At 40.2% G+C, this 18,719-nt stretch overlaps 1 protein-coding gene across 5 annotated transcripts in view; it reads right to left on the bottom strand.

Annotated features, from left to right (window-relative positions):
* The window catches only part of LOC110978724 (uncharacterized), a 36,653-nt gene extending 18,025 nt beyond the window's left edge, over positions 1-18,628 (bottom strand). For 3 of the 5 annotated variants that reach the window (XM_022233949.2, XM_022233948.2, XM_022233947.2), the window contains exons 1-3: positions 11,374-11,581; positions 6,546-6,583; positions 3,620-3,699 (exon numbers count right to left, since the gene is read on the bottom strand). In XM_022233949.2, the coding sequence (XP_022089641.2) occupies positions 3,620-3,699; positions 6,546-6,583; positions 11,374-11,541 (286 nt within the window). In that variant the 5' untranslated portion in view covers positions 11,542-11,581. Of the gene's footprint in view, positions 1-3,619; positions 3,700-6,545; positions 6,584-7,007; positions 8,023-11,373; positions 11,582-18,405 lie in introns of those variants that run through there. The other 2 variants (XM_022233950.2, XM_022233951.2) reach the window with 2 other exon arrangements.
* Positions 18,629-18,719: the final 91 nt, after the last annotated feature.

Raw genomic sequence — 18,719 nt, forward strand, 5'->3', positions numbered from 1 at the left:
GGACTTGTGACTGGCCTTGTGAAGGGACTTGTGACTGGCCTTGTGAAGGGACTTGTGACTGGCCTTGTGAAGGGACTTGTGACTGGCCTTGTGAAGGGACTTGTGACTGGCCTTGTGAAGGGACTTGTGACTGGCCTTGTGAAGGGACTTGTGACTGGCCATGTGAAGGGACTTGTGATGGATTTAAATACAACACTGTTATTTTGCCATGAGGAAATAAATGTAATTGAATTGAAATCATACATGTACGGTACCTTAAGTCAAGTCACAAGCTCTTCAAATTAACTGAGGCAAAAGCATTTCTCTGTCCTTGTGGTTCATCCTGCTACATGTATTTGTGATTAGACTTGTGATGGGCTCAACTACGGTCCTCAATCCTGACCCCAAAAGTTAAAGTACATGAAAGAATATACATGTACGCCATTGGCTCAATGCTCACTGAAAGATTAGGAATGGTTGCATATAAAAACCCCATAGAGATTTACCAGTTGAGTATCTACATGTATTTTGCATGTAGAAAGTTTCCCTTTTTTCAAGTTCATTTGAGCCTTTCTCACTTCAAAAGGACCTAAAAAAAAAATAATTTACTGAAAAGAAAACCTAAAAACAGGGCAGGGGACGTAGTGGAAATTATCGGCAAGTGCTTTCATTGACAAATGAAACTTAAGCTAAGTATTAATACTTCAATTTTATTCATACAACAATCCAAAAGAGGCCCTGACCCTATCAATGATAACATCTCTCAAAAAACCCAGACCCCACCCCTACCCCATCCCCTATTGGCACCATCTAGGTTTACTCCTTCGGCCCTTTTGACACCTAAATGAGGCGTGGTGGTAAAAGACCCACTTTCATGTACACCAGCACTTTGCACCTCTTTCCCTGTTTAAACTGCAACAGTTGTATGCTAATCAACAGACAGACTTGTTTACTCAGCCCTTCCAGCTGACCAAACTTCACAATACAGGATATGTACATGTAGTTTCACGCTTGCACGGATAACATTACAGAACCTGAAAGGATGCACAGGTTCAAGTAAAGGCTACACCCATATTACTGGTTCGTCACTCAGTGAAACAACTTTGTGAAATCTTTTCCTTCCAAACTTTGTCTCGAATTTGCCCTTCCTGCATTACACTACACGTACTGGTACATGTATCTATAGATCTAGAAATAAATGACTCAAAACAAAAAGACAAAGATGATTTTTGTGACTCGACAAAAACAAGGATGCAATAAGAAAAAGGAAAATAAGTTTGGAGGCTTTTACTCCAATGACCCCACTTCTCCAATAAGATCAATGGGTAGTGGACATCTACACGTACAGCATAATACAGTAACATCAGTGAAATGTACTGCTTCTCAATCTCATTGTCTTCAAAGTTGAAAGTTACAAAACAAAGTGACATCACCCCGGTTGATGAGGGAACGCTTGAATTCCCCCATCCCAATATCTCCTTCCCACCAGCCCTAATCACGTAATCAAATCTGGCCCGGACCCAAACAGATTAGTCAGAAGAAGGGAAGGGGGGGAGGGGGAAATGACGTAGTCACAACAACCACCCCCGCACCCCACATGTTTCAGCCGGGTTGATCCAATTTGAGATTGCATCCCCACACCGATAAATGCCTCCTGGAATGCCAAAGCGTCATCGTGGCTTTGCACCAGCTGCGCGAGAGACTAGTGTCTGACTTTATTCACGTACTTTCCACACCTACTGGTACAGTATAAGCTGTAGATATATCTGATGAGCTGTAAGAAATGCGGCATGAGACAACTACTCAGTCGCTCCAAATCAATCATTTACAGCCAGCCTATTTCTATCTGCCCGGAGTAACTTAATAAGCACTTTATTAAATTAATGAAGCTGATTTCATTAATCACAGTAGAAGATGGTAAAATTGGAGTGCTATTTGTGGGTAGCCTAAAGAACTGGCAAATTAGAGAGTGCAAAGAAACCACTCGTACTTTAAATATAACACTCTGGGCTTGCTACCGTACAGCGCTAACATGCATGTACCGCCGGGCAGCAAAAATATTACACACTATTTACAGATCAAAACACAAATAAGCCATTTCTACTTGCTTTACACAGTCACTGATCATGTACCACCGCCGGTATTTTGAGCACCAATGAAGCATGGATTATATTGTCTGCATGAAGCCAGGAACATGTACAGTACATGTACGTGTGTCCAAAGAGAAATTATTATGTATGTATGTAGTGTGATGAATTTCCTGTTTCAATCCCAAGGCAAAAGCAATGGCGGACTATTCATTCCAAGCACACAGGGAACACTCTGGGCTTGCTATTTCCCTTTTAACAAGGGCTGGTATAACATGTTATGTGCACACCGTGATAAAAACTGCAGGGCATTAATGGCAAAGTTGAACAACTAACACAGAGTGCTCAGTTACCATACCCGGTACCTCCTTGACATTTGGACATAATGGCCGGCAACTAACAACTATCAGCACTTCGTCTATTGGTTGCTGGCTAACTTTTTAAGAGAAATTACCCGGTATGTGTAACCTTCCTCCATTTATGACCTAAAGTTCACGGACAGTAAACCCGCAACTCTAGCAAGGCAGAAATTGATTCACTGGTATACAAGCAAGAACTACATTTACATGTACTGTAAGTTCATGTACAGTATCCTTGATTTACTTCCATTTATCGAACACTGAACACATAAACCTCATCTCAACAGTGACAAAGACAGTGCCTGGACTGGCACACCATCATCACTGTCACTCCATACCCACAAGAATATCCAAAGCCTTTGTGCACATACTGATGAAAATTAAACTAGCATACTGAGTGCCTCATATGCACTTATACATGCAAGAACATGCATGTGTATCAACATGTAGAGTATGCAGTGTTTCGTTCCAAGAAGTGGTTGCCAGGCAACAGAGCTCCCTATTTTGATCATGTGAGGACCAATTTTGATACGAATGCATTCAATTATTTCCCTTGTGTCCATACGTGATGTCATAGTTTAAGGCAGGCATATGCAATATGCGGTAATAAATGATCTGGGATCAGTGGCGTAGCGAAGGCATTTTCTTTGGGGGAGGGAGTGCGGGAGTCACATTGCCGACTTGTAACTTGTTCGCCAACCTCGTGTCAGGCTGTAACATTTACAAAGTGATCTGTGGTACACTACATTTCATGCTTCAAGGCAAATGCCAATGGTGAAGTACAGGTATATTATTTATGTAATAATTTTGAATTCATTTGCCAACCAAAGCTCTATTTGCCGACTGGAATTTTGTTCCCCCCCTCCCCCGCTACGCCCCTGTCTGGGATTGCTTGAGGTGCTTCAAGTACGTCAAAAGCTCTAGCGGAGATTGTAATATTTACATATTCAAACCATCAAAAAAAAGAGCCATGCATATACGTGGTCTTTATTTCACACACCTTGCTTGACTTAAACCAATTTGCCTCAATGGGCCTACATGTACTTGTACGTGTACATGTATGTAATGATTTTTTCCTGAGCTTTTTAAAATGGCAAGAAACCAGCTTACATGTAGCTGGTCAGTTACTTGGTATCACATGAGTGTCAAATCAAAGTAGTCGCACACACTGATTGTACGATTTTGCCGACTTACTTGGGTTCTTCTTGATCGGCCTAGACTCATTGCTCCGGGGCAGGACCAATGCAGCTCCCTTCACAGCAAAGAAACTCTCACTGCATAAACAAGACAATATGTACATGTACATGATGTGTACATTCAATTCAACTTTTTGCCACCATCCAAAAAAAAAAAAATTCACTGAGTAACAGATTAGGAATTGCCTGAAAATCGCTTTATGTGAGACATAAAATTCTAATCATTACCAATGCAAAATATTAAAACCAATCAATACCAGTATAAATAACTTGTAAGTTTAATGTTAACCACTGATTAAATATAAGTGTCACCTCAACTGATAGCACAAATGATAAATTGTACACTACAAATACATGTATGTATGTACATATAGAAAATAAATGATCGATCAATGTCACTATCAATCATGCATCGTCATTCAACAGATTAATATTGTCACATAGCTGTCAATATAATGTGTATATATGACCCTTACACAACCACAATGTACTGGAAAGTCATGTATCTATCGTATACCCGTATCTGGTATGCCAAAGATATCAAGATACATTTTTGAGGTTTTTTGGATAAGAGGAAAAAGTTGTTTTGCACAACCTTTAAATTCTCAAAAGTTCAAAACTAGGTTGGAAAAATATGGCCGATACAAGCAAAAGAAGTAATAACCTCTATTGATCCTGTTTACATGTACCAAGAGCTTGAAATCTGATAACAACAAAGCTCAATTCCCTACAGTAACCCAAGACAAGAACTGTTATCAGGAAGATAATATAACCATAAAACTGACAGGAACTGAGCCTTGTAGCCTCCGCTTTGAAAATACATTGTCACGCAAGGAAGCCACTGGCACTATCATAGCTTGGTGGGAAAATATAAACAGATGGGTCAGACAGCGGTCAAGTGTTCCACTGGAGAATACTTAAGACAGAGTTGGAAGCTGGGCTAGTGAGAACATGCACAGCTTTGATTCTCTGTCAGGAAAGAGCAGAGGGTTATACATGGGACAGTTGATGTACTGTATCCGTACACTGCCATGTAGGCCGGACGGTAACATTATGTCTAAGGACGAAAATAAATGCAGAAAGGTCACAAAAAGTGCCCTCATAAGTCATTGCGTTGCCAGCTCAGTTACGGTACTTTACCCATGGTCTCGGTAAAAATTTTCCTGTGTCGAGAAAGTCCAAGCCGGACAGTGGTCACATTTGACCATTTTTATTTGACCTTTGACTCGGTAAAACCCACGGAACAAAAAGTCCAGTGCGAAAACGGCTTAAGATTAGGCTTACTGAATGTCTAATACTATGGATTTTCTACATGTTATCAAAACTCTTCGTATCACTGCATTTGGGGACGGGTGCAACGAAACCAGCCTACATGTATCTTCATGCGTGCCTGATGTGCATTTCTCCCCGTTACGTCATCAAACCAACACAAACATAGAATTTGCCTTTGAGTGTTTCTGAAATTGGCACAGTCGGTTGTGGGGGAAAAAAATGCCTCGTTTCTCTCATCTTAGTTTTTGGTCGACGAATTCATTGCATATTGGATTTTGGGAGGCCAATCTATCCCCAAAACCCCAGATGACAAAATATTTGAAGTCTTTTGAGTACCTCTAGAATTCAGTGTACCATAATTTAGTCTAGTTTAACTCGCAAAAGGCTTATTAGCACACAATTCAGGTGGACCTAGTCTGAGAAACTGTCAAGGCTTAGGGTTCAATGAGGCACATATAATGTGCAGTAGGAATAACAACTTGTGTACTGGTACATTACCTGCACTCAGACACAGTTCAACATTTCATTTTTAAAATTCATGTTCTCAATTGAACTTCTTAATAGGAATTAGAAGACAAAATGAATGTGCACATGTACCGCTGTATGTACTCAAGTCCTCCACTTGTAACTCTACAACCCCATTCCAGCAACTTTCCAACATTTCCAATTTGTCACGTTTTCAACTTCTTTTATTCTAATACATGTACATCTCTGTACCCTACAAAGTTTCCTTCCATGCACAAACAGATAAATCCCACCTACACTTCATATACACGTGTCCACTTACCAAACTGGTACTTTCAAAACCATTCTGGCAGATTCTGATTTCTGCTAAAGCCAAGGGGTTGTCCTGAAATCCAATTCAACTTCAAGCACCTGACTCAAGGTACATGTACATGCATCAAGAAAACTACCGACATGTACAATACGTGTACGGGTGCTCATTGATGGAAACAGTGTAACTTCTTGTTCAACAAGTACCGGTACACGTGCCACTGCACAAGCTCCAGGCTGGGGATTCTGCTGTGGCATCCAAAAAAAGTACGGCCGATGACTTCAATATGCAGGCACAACAAGTAGCATGCAAACCATGGCCCACTCATTAGTACAGGATGCCCCTAATTGAAAGTCAAATCGGGGGCAGGCTTTCATCTGTAATGCGGTTTACGTGAACATGAAATCAGCTCTTTCCCACAAATCATGCTTGGCATTTGTACTGGATGAATAAGGAAAGTAGACTTTCCACACGGCTGCAGGGACAACCCGTGCCATTCAGGGGGAGACAATGAACACTAGGGTGGGGAGACCCTGTTGACACATTTCACGAGTTCGGAGCTTTTGTCTGAAGGGGTGTGTGGAATGTGTTGTGATCAGTCTTGTCTATGATGGAGTTTCTGGGTCCAGCTCGGAATACCAGTATATTAAGAACACTTTGCCCCTAGGCAGGGATTTGCCATCCATGGTGAATGTGCAGGATGGATCAATTCAATAGTCTAACGGATTACAACAGACCAAAGTGGTACTTTGGTTGACCCTTCACAACATACACAAGGAGGTCAATATAGAGATCTTTAACCACCATGTGCATGCAGTGAAGCTGCTTGTCCATTGGGAACAGTAGGAAATAAACCACAGATCTTTCACATTCTTACCATTGTTTCTTGACTCTTTCTTCACTGTCACACTCGTCCTGTTTTGAAAAATAGAGAGGGAAACATTTAGAATCTACTGAAGGAAGTATTAGTGAAAGGTCAGTTCAGGGCTTACACAATGTCAGACAAGCACGCGTTGCCATAGCACCTGTCTCTGAATATACAGTACATGTATTTGTTATGAGAGAAGAGAGAAAGGCACCCTTTGTATCTCTTAGAAAGGAAGACATTCTGGGAGTAATCAACAACACTCTATTAAAGAATAACATATATAGTAGTACCAAACTGCTCACATGTACATGTACCGTAGGCCTACCAAGTGGACTTTAAAGAAGCAGCATTACACTATACACGTACATACACTGTATGTACATTCATAGCACATTCACAAAACAACAGAAAATCGCCCCCCCCATGACCAACTGTTGCCCCACCTACAAAGATGAGATGAAAGACACAAACCAAAGGAATCATCTTCACTGAGAACTCCTAGTACAGTACTGGTACCGGTAGGTGGGCATTGACTGCGGCTGTACACCATCTCACGGCTCCTCGCTTGTGATGACTGAAGTTTCTCAGTCTCGCACTGTTTCACCTGTTGATGCTCACACTAACATGGTTCCATCGGCAATAAATCCCAGTATTACCGGTAACAAGACCAATCCAACTGTTCAAGAAATGTGCATCCCACATGTGAACTCGTGACTTGCACACCTGTTTTGTTTGTCGAGGAATGAGACTCAGGGTCAATTGCACAAGTCACTAGACCCAAACACAGACTGTGAGAGTAGACACATGGTCAACAACCTGCTGGAGTGCACAAGCAAGTGCTTTGCCCAATTTGCACTGAGCTAGGACAGAAGCTTGATACTGAACTTTTATGCTTCAAGCAAACCAGTTAGCAGCACCAAAAAACAGCTCTCAAATGGGGACAATTGAATCTTCCTCCAAGCACATTTTTTGCCAAGGTACATGCATAGAGAAAGGGAAAACTACCATCTCCACTGGCAAGTTTTAAAAGGGCCTGCAGTGCAGCACAACCTGAGTACGCCTTGAAAAAGTTGCAGGCTGGAATCCCATCTATACAGATCTGTCAACAATCAGAATCTTTTTAGCTCCTGTTCTGAAGAAACAAACATTGGGCATGTTCTGAAATACATGTAGCATCCCATGCGTACAAAGTATTTAATAGGTCACATGCAGCAGACCGTTCACCAAGAGCAGCCTCCACTCCACATCAGTGCAACAGCAACTCCAGATGCAGACATGTATAGGTACTAACACCACAGGCCACCAACACCACCACCAAAACTTCTCATAAAAACAGTCACCAGCAGTCTCAAAGGCACCAAGCTCAATCGAAACCTTCCATCAAATAACTCAGCTGTCTGAACCCTTGGCCAGGCGTGTCCCTCCACCGAAACCACAACAAGAAGTAGCTGACACCGCAAACAGATCTACTGTATCCACCAGGCTGGCTTATTGTGTTCCAATCCATACACAAGGGTATGCCAGCCCAGTGAAACAGATACTCCCTGCCAGCCAATAATTAGAATGTTCAGGGGCCCACCAAGGAAAAATCAACATTAATAAACAGAAGCACACAATGACTGGTCATATGTCAGGAAAGATCCAAACACTTAACACCGGAAAATAATTTTAGACACCTGTCAATCAAACAAGTGGATTATCCAAGTGTAAGAAATGTAGGGCTCCGGGTTTTTAATGGTTCAACAGTAACAGAGGTCTAATTCCTAGAACTCTGAGGGCACTGGGTAGATGGACAGCTGACAGATGTACATGTACATGTACTACCTCAATATTCTACATGTATCAATGCTTCATTACCACAGACACTGGTATTTCTGTGTTTTACACCTTGAAGCTTATAACGTGTAGGCCTACAGGTGTACAGACTATCTACACCAAGAGCCCATTTTACGGTGAAGATGGCCACATACATGTTAATGTACATGTGTACATGAAGTTGATTTCCATTCAAGAGAGGATTTGTACATGTATCACCTGCATCTTCAGCCTAAGGCCTGTTCCTCAACACAGCCTGGGAGGAGGCAGAAATATCCAATAACCTGCAGAATGCCAAGTTACTGGGCAACTACATGTACATGTACAGTATACATTCAAAGTAACCTACCGGTACATGTACATGTATGTAGAGTGTAACACCGTGAATGTTTCAAATACCAAGGATACTTAGTGGACTACTAGTAATTTTAATGTAAATTCTGACATACCGGTATTCAGATCACTGAAATGGACAGTCAAAAAATCTTTCCCTACATATTCATGTCTGGTATCTGTACATGTACTTGAAATATTTTTTTTCAAGAAACACTGTTGTATGTATTTCTCATGAACAGAACAACAGCTTCCAACAGTGCTTCAAAACACTTCTCTTTTGACATGTTTGATGGATATCCACGTGTACCTTTAAACTTTCAATTATGATTCGCCATAATAAAGTGATGTTCATGTTATTTTAACATCATGTTGAACACGGGACTTTGTTACTATTTGGAAACTTACTTTTTCAGACAAGACAAAACTTAATAAGAACAAGCATATGCCACTCTGATATGATTTGACATTCTAACAACAGCCACACCTTGCTTCAACATGAAGAGGAACAGTCTTTTATGCCCAAAATAGCAACCCAATTGAGACTCATGAAGTCATCAGCAAGAGGCCCCTCCGAGGCTCCGACTGATGATGTCATCACAGCATGCACTGAATCTCTTAGTCATGTTGTGGATGCATATAATTAATGGTTTCTGCATGTCTACATGTTGCCATGGATCACTTTATTCCAAGTCCAAAGGTCACTGGAGTCCTAGTTTCATTTCTCAGAGGGGAGGGTTGACAGAAAAAGAACAGCGTTGCTTTGTTAGTTTCCTCAGTCAGTTTATTACTCTTGTCATGTACATGTGCATGTGAATATGCTGGCGTTTTCATTGTTTCTGTTGTTGGACAGTTTGACGGTTTCCGAGAATCAATCAGATCATGTCTGTCTATTATCTCATTTCATAATAACATGGCCATTATTTTTTCCAGAGCGTAAATCAAATCTTGATCCAAGTTCCCATTTCCCAGGGCAGACTCAATTTTCCACTGTCTAATATCAGAACGGAAGTTTTGATCCTGCCATGTTAATCATTAAGCAGCATTCTATTTATATCATGGCTTGAAATATTTGGATAACGCTGACAGACAATTTCGCAAACATATATACAGTACAATGTATGTGTAGTCGATGACAAACTGTAATGACCATTACATGTCCAATACAAACAGCTTTATCCGCAGTGCCCATAATTCAAAACAAAAACAATGTTAGTGCAGGTCAAATCCAAATGGTGACAAGCACCGTATCCACCCTACACAGAGAGGACGCTCCGGACAAATTACATTTCGTAACACCATCACCGAGCCACAAAAACCAGGGGGGGGGAGGCTGCGACTGCCAAGCTGAGAGATGTCAACCATGTTGGGATGAGATGGTGAGAAGGAATTTCAGGTTATGCGTTCGCCAAGTGATAGATGATCCTTGCCAGTGAGATCATATGGACGGCTTGACTCAGTGGGACATTTGTTGCGCATGTACTACATTTAAGCAAAAACACGCAATGTAACAATATTAAAGGCACGAATGTCTGAATTTGATCCTAGTTGAGTTTAATACCTTCTTTATATACTGTACGATAGGTAACAAAAATTTAGAGTAATAAACCTCTTAAAAATGTGATGCAAAGAAGACACGGATGCTTAAAAAGTGTGCAAAGTCGCAAGAAATATAAACAAAATTAATTATCAGAATTTGGAAAAAAAAAACGAAAATGGAGAAGGCACTTCTTATTTTTTAACTTGAAACCTTGTAAAAATTCAGGACACCAAGCTGGTTCCAACATAGTGCTTCCAGGTGGGATTCCAGAGGTTTTTTTTAATGTTTCAACTTACTGTACTGCATCAAATTTGCAAAGCCTACATGCACGGTACAAGCAAAATAACTTGCAGTCCTCAAGTATGTGTACTCTTTCTTTTGAAGTGTACACCAAGACCCCCGTTGTGGTAATAGCCTGAGGCAAATATAAAGCAAATGGTCCCTGGGCGAAAATCACCTGACTACCAAGGTAGGAGGACCAAGGTCAGGGGCAATGTCAAACACCAGGTCACAAGGCTTACAGTTGGCATTCCACCAGAGTTTTACCCGGTATTTCAAAGGGAATTTTACCTCAGGTGCCCAAAATATGAATGATTTGAGAGATTTGGAAAGAAGTACCCTGAGGGTTGACATTTTAGACATTTCCTGTTTGTGATGGAATTCCACATGGAAACAAAAGAGTTGATGGGTCCTGATCCACTCTGACTCTACAGAGGCAACTTTTGGCACACATAGTACGTAATAAATGTACACTGTAGTGTACATGTACGTGTCAAGTGCCCATTAACACCTACGGTACCATATTACCCTCAGACCCAAGGTTTAAAAACCCTATCAATTACACATGTGCACATGTGACCATCTGTTCAGAGGCCAAGTAGGTCTACATTAAAAATTCTTATTTGTGTACCGGGTACATGTTTGTGGTACATGTACAACAGAAAGCCTGCATCGTGTAGACCTACAGTTTATGTAGCTACATGTAGCATGATGCATGTTCCTATGTGTCCCCATGACAGTGCAACATGTACGCATACTGTACACTGTGAGCACATGTATGCAGCATGTTTTGCGTATGCCAGTGCTCATGTTGTTGTGAACTGTTTAACACTGAGGCAAACATGCTGATGACTGCAATTACATACATACCGGTAAGGGTGGTATATCCCTCTCGATCACTAATTCAACAGCCATCCACCAATCAAAAGAGCTACATGTAGATGGAGGACTTTCCAAGATACCAGCGAGGAGGATTTGCCCACTCCAGGATACAGAATCCCACAGTAAACCTAGCCTACAGTACAGCGTACACAACATTACATGCACACAACTAGGCCGTCTGTATTGTACTACGGTAGCTGTCACCTGACTGCAGAAAGTCATCCGGGAACAGTCCCCAGGCACGTTTGCATATTGCTACAATACAGGCCACCGCAGGTCTGTGTGTGGCAAGTGCCGCATTACGATCTCTTACTTGAGCTCTGGTGGGCAAACACAACTGCCCTCCACTGTTTGACTAAATATGCCAAGCGAGTCAATAATACTATGATGGCAAATGTCACCACCAAGTAGCATTTTACAGGTAAACAACAGTAGACATAGAAAAAAACAGAAATTCATGAATCATAACTACAGTACGGTACCAGTACATGTACATGACAATTCTTCCTTTCCTTTTTTCCAGTCTTGAATGGCTAGACAATTAATTGAAAAAAAATTCCCAATTTGGAAAAACACATGTACATGCAATGAACACAATGTACGTACATGTACATGTATTCCTTTATCCCCCAGCAAAACTGTAGAAAAATATGGGTAAAGGTACATGTACAGTGTATGCATGTGTGTAAAACTGTCACTAACACGTCAGACAATTTAGTTACAGTCTGGAAAGCTGGAGGTAATACAGCAGCCTCTACGCAACTACATTTGCCCAACTACAGGCAACTTACAAAAATGTTTTTGAAATTGGCAAAATGTATTACAAAATGGTGAAATGTATTTTGAAATTGGTAAAATACACTTCAGAACTAATTGCAGAAATGCATGTATCTGAAGGATAAAAATGGTATCAATACCCAGCCTAAGGTACTAGAAATATATTGGCACAGTTTGGCAACAAACTGAAGGTGTGACTTTCCTCAGACAGATGTTGAAATGAAAGACGATTTTGCACCTAATGCACTCAGATTCATTTTTTTTCATTTACAAAAACCCAAGCAATTTACCTTTTTTAATCTTTTAATGAAGAACATGAGATGGAAACCATTTAAACTGCCATTTCTACTCCAAAGTATATTAAAAATTTCAACTACATGCACATGTAACCTAGCTAATGATATTACACACTTGTAGATTCCTTTATCATGAAAAGTTAATCCCTCCAAGAGCGGAGCGTGCATGACAGAGAGACTCTGAACCCCTCGTCATATTACAATTCCCTTTAAGGCAGGCCAAATTAAATTCCTTAACCCAAGATTCCTTTCACATCAAGTGAAATTCCAATTCGCTCTCCCTAAAAGGATATGGTTTCTCTAATGTAATCATTTTCAGTGAAGGAATCAGATATTTTGCCTCCTCAGGGTGAGAGTGCAAAATCAGTGTACTGCACAAGTATCCATGTTCACCCACTGTACCCCGAGGACAGTGCAACAGGCAAGCCTCTAAAATTGATGAATGCTCACCACCTGAAATGCTTCCCAAACCAACGACTGCATTTGCATGATTTTGAGGACTTCAGAAGGGTAGGATCCAGACGAACCACTTTACTGGTACCCTACACAAGGACTCAGGACTCCAATTTTGTGGCAAGTACAAATTTATGGCATCATTGCTCTGCCTGCACGGTGCTGGATTTCAGGAAAGCAACTGAAGGGAAAGCATCTCGGGGTTCGGGCCTATAATTTGACAAAGAGTTTCAATAAGTACCAGTGTACATGTACATGTGTATGTACAGTGTACCGGTACACACTGCACACAATCAGCCAAAGTTCAATTTCATGGTCATGTTTAATGACTACTGAAGGCGTCAAGGCAATGATAAATGTACATATGGTGATCTATTGATCTGCACAAAAAAAAATATCAAGATGGTGAATTTTGAAAGACACAATACTTTGTGTACATGAAAGTCACTTCAATCTCCAAATATAACAATGAATGCTTTACAGACCTTGGATACATTGTATACATGTAGCCCAAACCTGCAATTCTAAGCATACTGAGGAAAAAATGAATACTACACTGAGCCTAAACATACCAAAACTTGTACATGTATGTTCCACCTGTGCACGTTTTCCACACTCAGACTTCCAACCACAAACCAGATCTGAGTATGTGAGTCATACCTTGCAGACCATGAGTAGCCAGTCAAGGAGGATTTGAGGAAGTGAGCCAGAAACACGCATCAGATGGTTACCATTATTCAAGGTTTTCCAGGGTAAGAGGTCCAGAACAATGGAAATTTAGGAGTATTCAAATGTAAACTTTAAAGCAGGGTTCCCCTAGGGTACTGACATGTTTGAGGTGGTCAAACAAATTTTGCCAAAATTTTGGCATCTGAAACAAAAGCGAGTGTTTTCAAAAAGGCCTAAAATAAATTCTATACTCTATTCTATGTACTTACTCTAAATTTCCTCTCTAAAATAAATCACTCTTGTATTCTGTGTCCCCTTTTACCCTTCTGAATGATCTAAAATTGATTTATTTCCAAACATCTAAATTATTTTCCTTTTTCCTTCAATCTTTGTCTGTTTTAAATGTGAGGTGGTAGAATTCAAGGTGGTCAACAAAATCAGTGAGGTGAGCCACCTCACAGTTGAATAGGCAGGGGAAATCTTGGTTTAAAATACCAATTATGTGTACATGTACACCGAACATGATATTCATCAATCATTTACAAGATCAATTCCTACATGCACCGGTAGGAAATGCGTAAAATGTGTAAAACAAAAAAAAAAGAAGCATAGGCATCATTCACTCTCTCAAGCCCAATACATGCACTCCTACGACCCATATATTACGGTGCATGTGTACAATGTAAGTCCAAGTACATGTACATGTAGAATACCTTGTAAGTATCACAGCCGCAAAACACATACCATTTCCAGAACATGTACAATGTACTAGTACTGGATTACTGTAACGTTGATGGGACTGTTCTTGGCCTGAATCCTACCGATGAGGCTTAAGTGAGCTTGACAGACTGAGGTGTCAGGATACTGCCCTGATGGAATGACCAAATACTTGGTCTGGTGCCAACCTGGCAAGTGACTGGGGCATTTTCTAATTTTTAAAGCGGAACTGAGCTAAGAAAGCATTGGAAAGTGAGATTGTGGAGGACAAGTCCATACACTGATAAAAACACACATTCTATCAATCATGACCAGTTGAATCTTCTTAACAGGAGAAACTTTCTAACTCGCTGTCAGCTCATAATTTCAGACAAAAGATTCCGACGTGGTCTATTCTCTATTCAGCTACATGTGCATGTAGTAAAAGGTCTGTGGAGAGTATCCCCCAAGCCTTTGCGTAACAGAACAGACACAACAAAAGGACTGTCTGCAAGTTCTGCAACAGGTATAATAAGCCCAGTAACCTCCCAAGGGAATTTAGGTAACTGCTGCTCCAGGGTCACAAAAAAGTGAGCGCGACATGCACATCCTACATGTACTGGTATACATGATTACTGCACTGATGGTAAGCAGGATCAGGCAAACAATACTCCAGCTCCATAGTAATGTTGGTACAATACATGTACCTGTAACACTGTGAAGCAAACAGACCTTAACAAGTACAAAGGCTTTTTTGGTAAGAAATACAGGTAGCTCTACCACCATTGCATGTAAGAGACAATTCTTTCAGTCTTTTTTTTTAAAAGAAATTTGCACAAGACCCTTCGGATTGATACATGTCTTCATTTTTTGGGGGGTGTCCTCATAATGTTTAGGATTGTTTGACAACTACCAATATATCTATGCAGTCCTTACCACTATAGTGTGTGATTGTGTTATTTCAAATGGAGATTTAGGGACCAACATATAAACGTACCAACATATAAACGTACATGTACTGTACATACACTGTATGTACACCATGTACTGTACATCTGTGTCACTCAGTAAGCCAGTGAGTGACCCTTTCTCAGAACTGTTTCCAAAGAGCAAAATTTGGGGTTTACATTTGAACACACTAACATGCAAACTGGAAAGTGTCTTCCCTGACTCACATCACAGCAACAGCGCCCTCACTTGTCTGGGAATGCTTGGACAATTTCATGTTGGAAAAGTGCCCTTTTCAGTACACTTGTTCATTGTACCTCAACAGTGCTTAAAACGGTTTTCATACTCTGAAGAAGAATATAAAGATGTATAAAGTGAAACAAAGAAAAATTCCTGATGACGAGCAGAGCATACTGCTCGAAACGCCAAGTACCACTGGTTCTTTTCAGAACCGCAAATACTCACAAAAGAGATACGTCCATGGTGCTACCGCAAACCTACTTTCTATTACAGAAAAATTCATTGAGTGGTTCTTAAATATAAATATTATCACAAATAGTACAATGATATATTTTTTCACCGTCAAAGCTCAGAGGACTATTCAATATTCAAAATGCTTGATTCTAGAAAACCAGGTGGAAAATCAGAAAGAGCATCAAAGAGTTGTTAAAATTTTGGGGCCTTACAAGTGTTCAACCTTATTTGTTTTTAAAACTTTTTTAAGAGAACAAAAAAAAAGTAACTGACATCATACATGGCAGTACTAGATTGGTAGATGATGTGTGTGCAAAGAGGGTACATGGTTTGAAAATTTGAGGGAAATAAATGTAAATGTTGGTGAAGCACATCACTAATAGATGCAAAGGTACTTTTTTTGTGATAGGAAAGTTCTTTGGTTGGTTGAAAGCAGGACGAGTTTGGCCACAATTACACTCACCTAGCGAAAATGGCAAAATATTTATTAATTGAGTATGACCCCCTCATCACCCCAACCTTTCTGGTATTTGAACTAAAAAATAAATCAAATATAAAATAAAACCCTTCAATATGCTTCAATGTGCATGATTTGTTAAAGTTACTTGCCTTATGAGTGCAAAGAGATCAACAGGTCAACTACTGTATCCCTCAAAGGTGCAAGACAGCCCCCCCCCCAAGTCTGAGGCTGTCAGACATCACAGGATCCCCAAAAGTGGCATTGTTTAATAAGACTATCACATACATACATGTACATAGGCAGAGGTATATGCAGAGCTCTGCTGTTGATTGCCAGAAAGTTTACCAGACTTTAACACCTGTTGCAATTTGCTGCAATTCGCAGGATTAGGGAGAGAAGAATATCCCAGTTGTTACATGTGTATGTGTATGTTACTGATTACAATTAATATCCATTGTTTCATTTCTTTATTTAAAAAAATAAATTTGCAAAATACCAGTACCATGGACAGGACAAAAAATAGTAAATCATCTAGAATTGGGAAAAAAGGAAAGGTAAAGGACACTGAGTAGATAAGGAGGTAAGTTTAATCAACAGAATAGCAGCCTCAGGATCGGCATCTGTCAGGATTGCCATGACCCTGTTCACCTACCGGTACATGTAGACTAGCATGTTACCAGTACCAACTGGAATGTTAAGGCACTTGATATTTGTTTGACCTTGGCTCATGGTCCAGAGTGTTTTGGGGTACTTACATGTACATGTAGCATTTTTACCACAAGTCTTCATCTCGTTCTATGCTTACACTGTCACTCTGAACTTGTAAATGTGGAATGCAGATGGTGTGTATTTCAAACTTTTCATCCTCCAAAAAATCCTCTTCGCATGGGATTTACTTTAAATCATGACAGTTTAATATTTCACCTTTTGGGGTAAGGGGAAAAATCTGAAAAATCTACCAATCTGACCGGGAGATCAAACCGTAATCAGGCACATTTATAAAGGCTGGCTGCCTAACTTATTATGCCACATAAACCATCCACTCCAAAGGGGGAATTAAGCAATAAACCTTGCTGACATTCTCATCGCATAATATGGGACTGAATTTCAAATAAGCCGTGCATTTTATGCATGAATCTACATGGAGGTAATAAACCATTCACACATCAATTTATATCTTCTTCAGAATATATCCCAAACCTGCTCATCAACAGAATATGCAGGGAGTTTACTAGACACATTTCAAAATAACAAATAAATTCTCAACAGTTTGTAAGAAGAAAATAATTACCCTTAAATTTCTTTTTTTTAATAAGGGCAAAGTCACTTCAGGCTGAAAAATAAACCTGACTGGTCAATGCGGAAAGAATGAGCCTCAAGTTGTAATTCAGATTGGCCAATAGAGAACAGTATACATGTACATGTAGCTACAATGTATTTCTTTCATGAGGCCTTAGCATAGCATGCATGCTATACATGTACAAATCTTTCTGATTTAATTTCAGATGTTGTGTGATCATTGTTCGTCATGATTAAACAAGAGATCTGTTGAGGGAACAAAGAGTCAGAGGACTTATTGAGCTCAGACTACACGTACATGTAGCTCAATAAGATTCAGAATCGTAGTCCAAGACAAAAACCAGTCTCTGTGGAATACCACAAAATTTTCTTCTTCTGGTAAGCTTTAAAATGTTAAGTTTGTCCATATTTAAATCCCAAATCCATAATGCAACAATTCGTCATTTTTTCACACTGTGAACACAATGTCTTGAATTGGAATATGTAATAAAATGGAAACAGATTAATGTTTTGCGGGGATATTTCTTTCTTAGGGTTGTTCAAAAAACGTGTAAAATAAATTGCGTGTTCGGAGTTGCTGTAGTTGACTCTCACTACCCGCCCGAAGTCACAGAAAAAGCAATTGACCAATGACCTTTTTATGTAGTTCAGGACGCTTATAAGTTACATGTATAACATGATATGCAGAAAACAAGATTGAGGCCTCAAGTACTAGTACTACTGAACAAAGGAAAGGGTGACTTTTTGGGGGGAGGGGTCAAAATATTCACTGTCATGACTGTTTTCATCTCCTTTATTTCATGTGTTTCCTCGCTCTACGGTTTATGTACTGATCTGGATAATGACGCCGTGCGGTGATGCCCTGTCAACCTTCTGCTGAGATTCAGATTGAGATCTTCTTTCCTCAGCGTTCAACATGTTCAAGTGCATGATGTTGCATCTACTTACCGAAATGGTGGAGCTTGAGTTGCTGTTTGAGGGTGAGCGCTGCACGGTCACAAGGGCCATTCTTCAGATTCTCGTAGCCAGACAAAGTTCTTCTGATTATGAGCGGTCACCTTCACATATTTTATTCGATAAAGACAAAAAAATGGACGTGTTTAGGGGCAACTTCAGACGAGATTCCGGCTTCCTGGGTGGAACGTGTCACTGGTTCCCGACTTCTTATCAGCAAAAATGTAAAGCTGTCATTAGCTTACAATGGCAACCAGGGATATTTCAGTCTGTTTATGGAGGTCAAAGGTTATATGTAGCCCTCATAT

Source organism: Acanthaster planci, linkage group LG09 (genome assembly GCF_054643075.1).
Source record: "Acanthaster planci isolate LZ-2023a linkage group LG09, COTS_SCS, whole genome shotgun sequence".
Classification (NCBI taxonomy): Eukaryota; Metazoa; Echinodermata; class Asteroidea; order Valvatida; family Acanthasteridae; genus Acanthaster; species Acanthaster planci.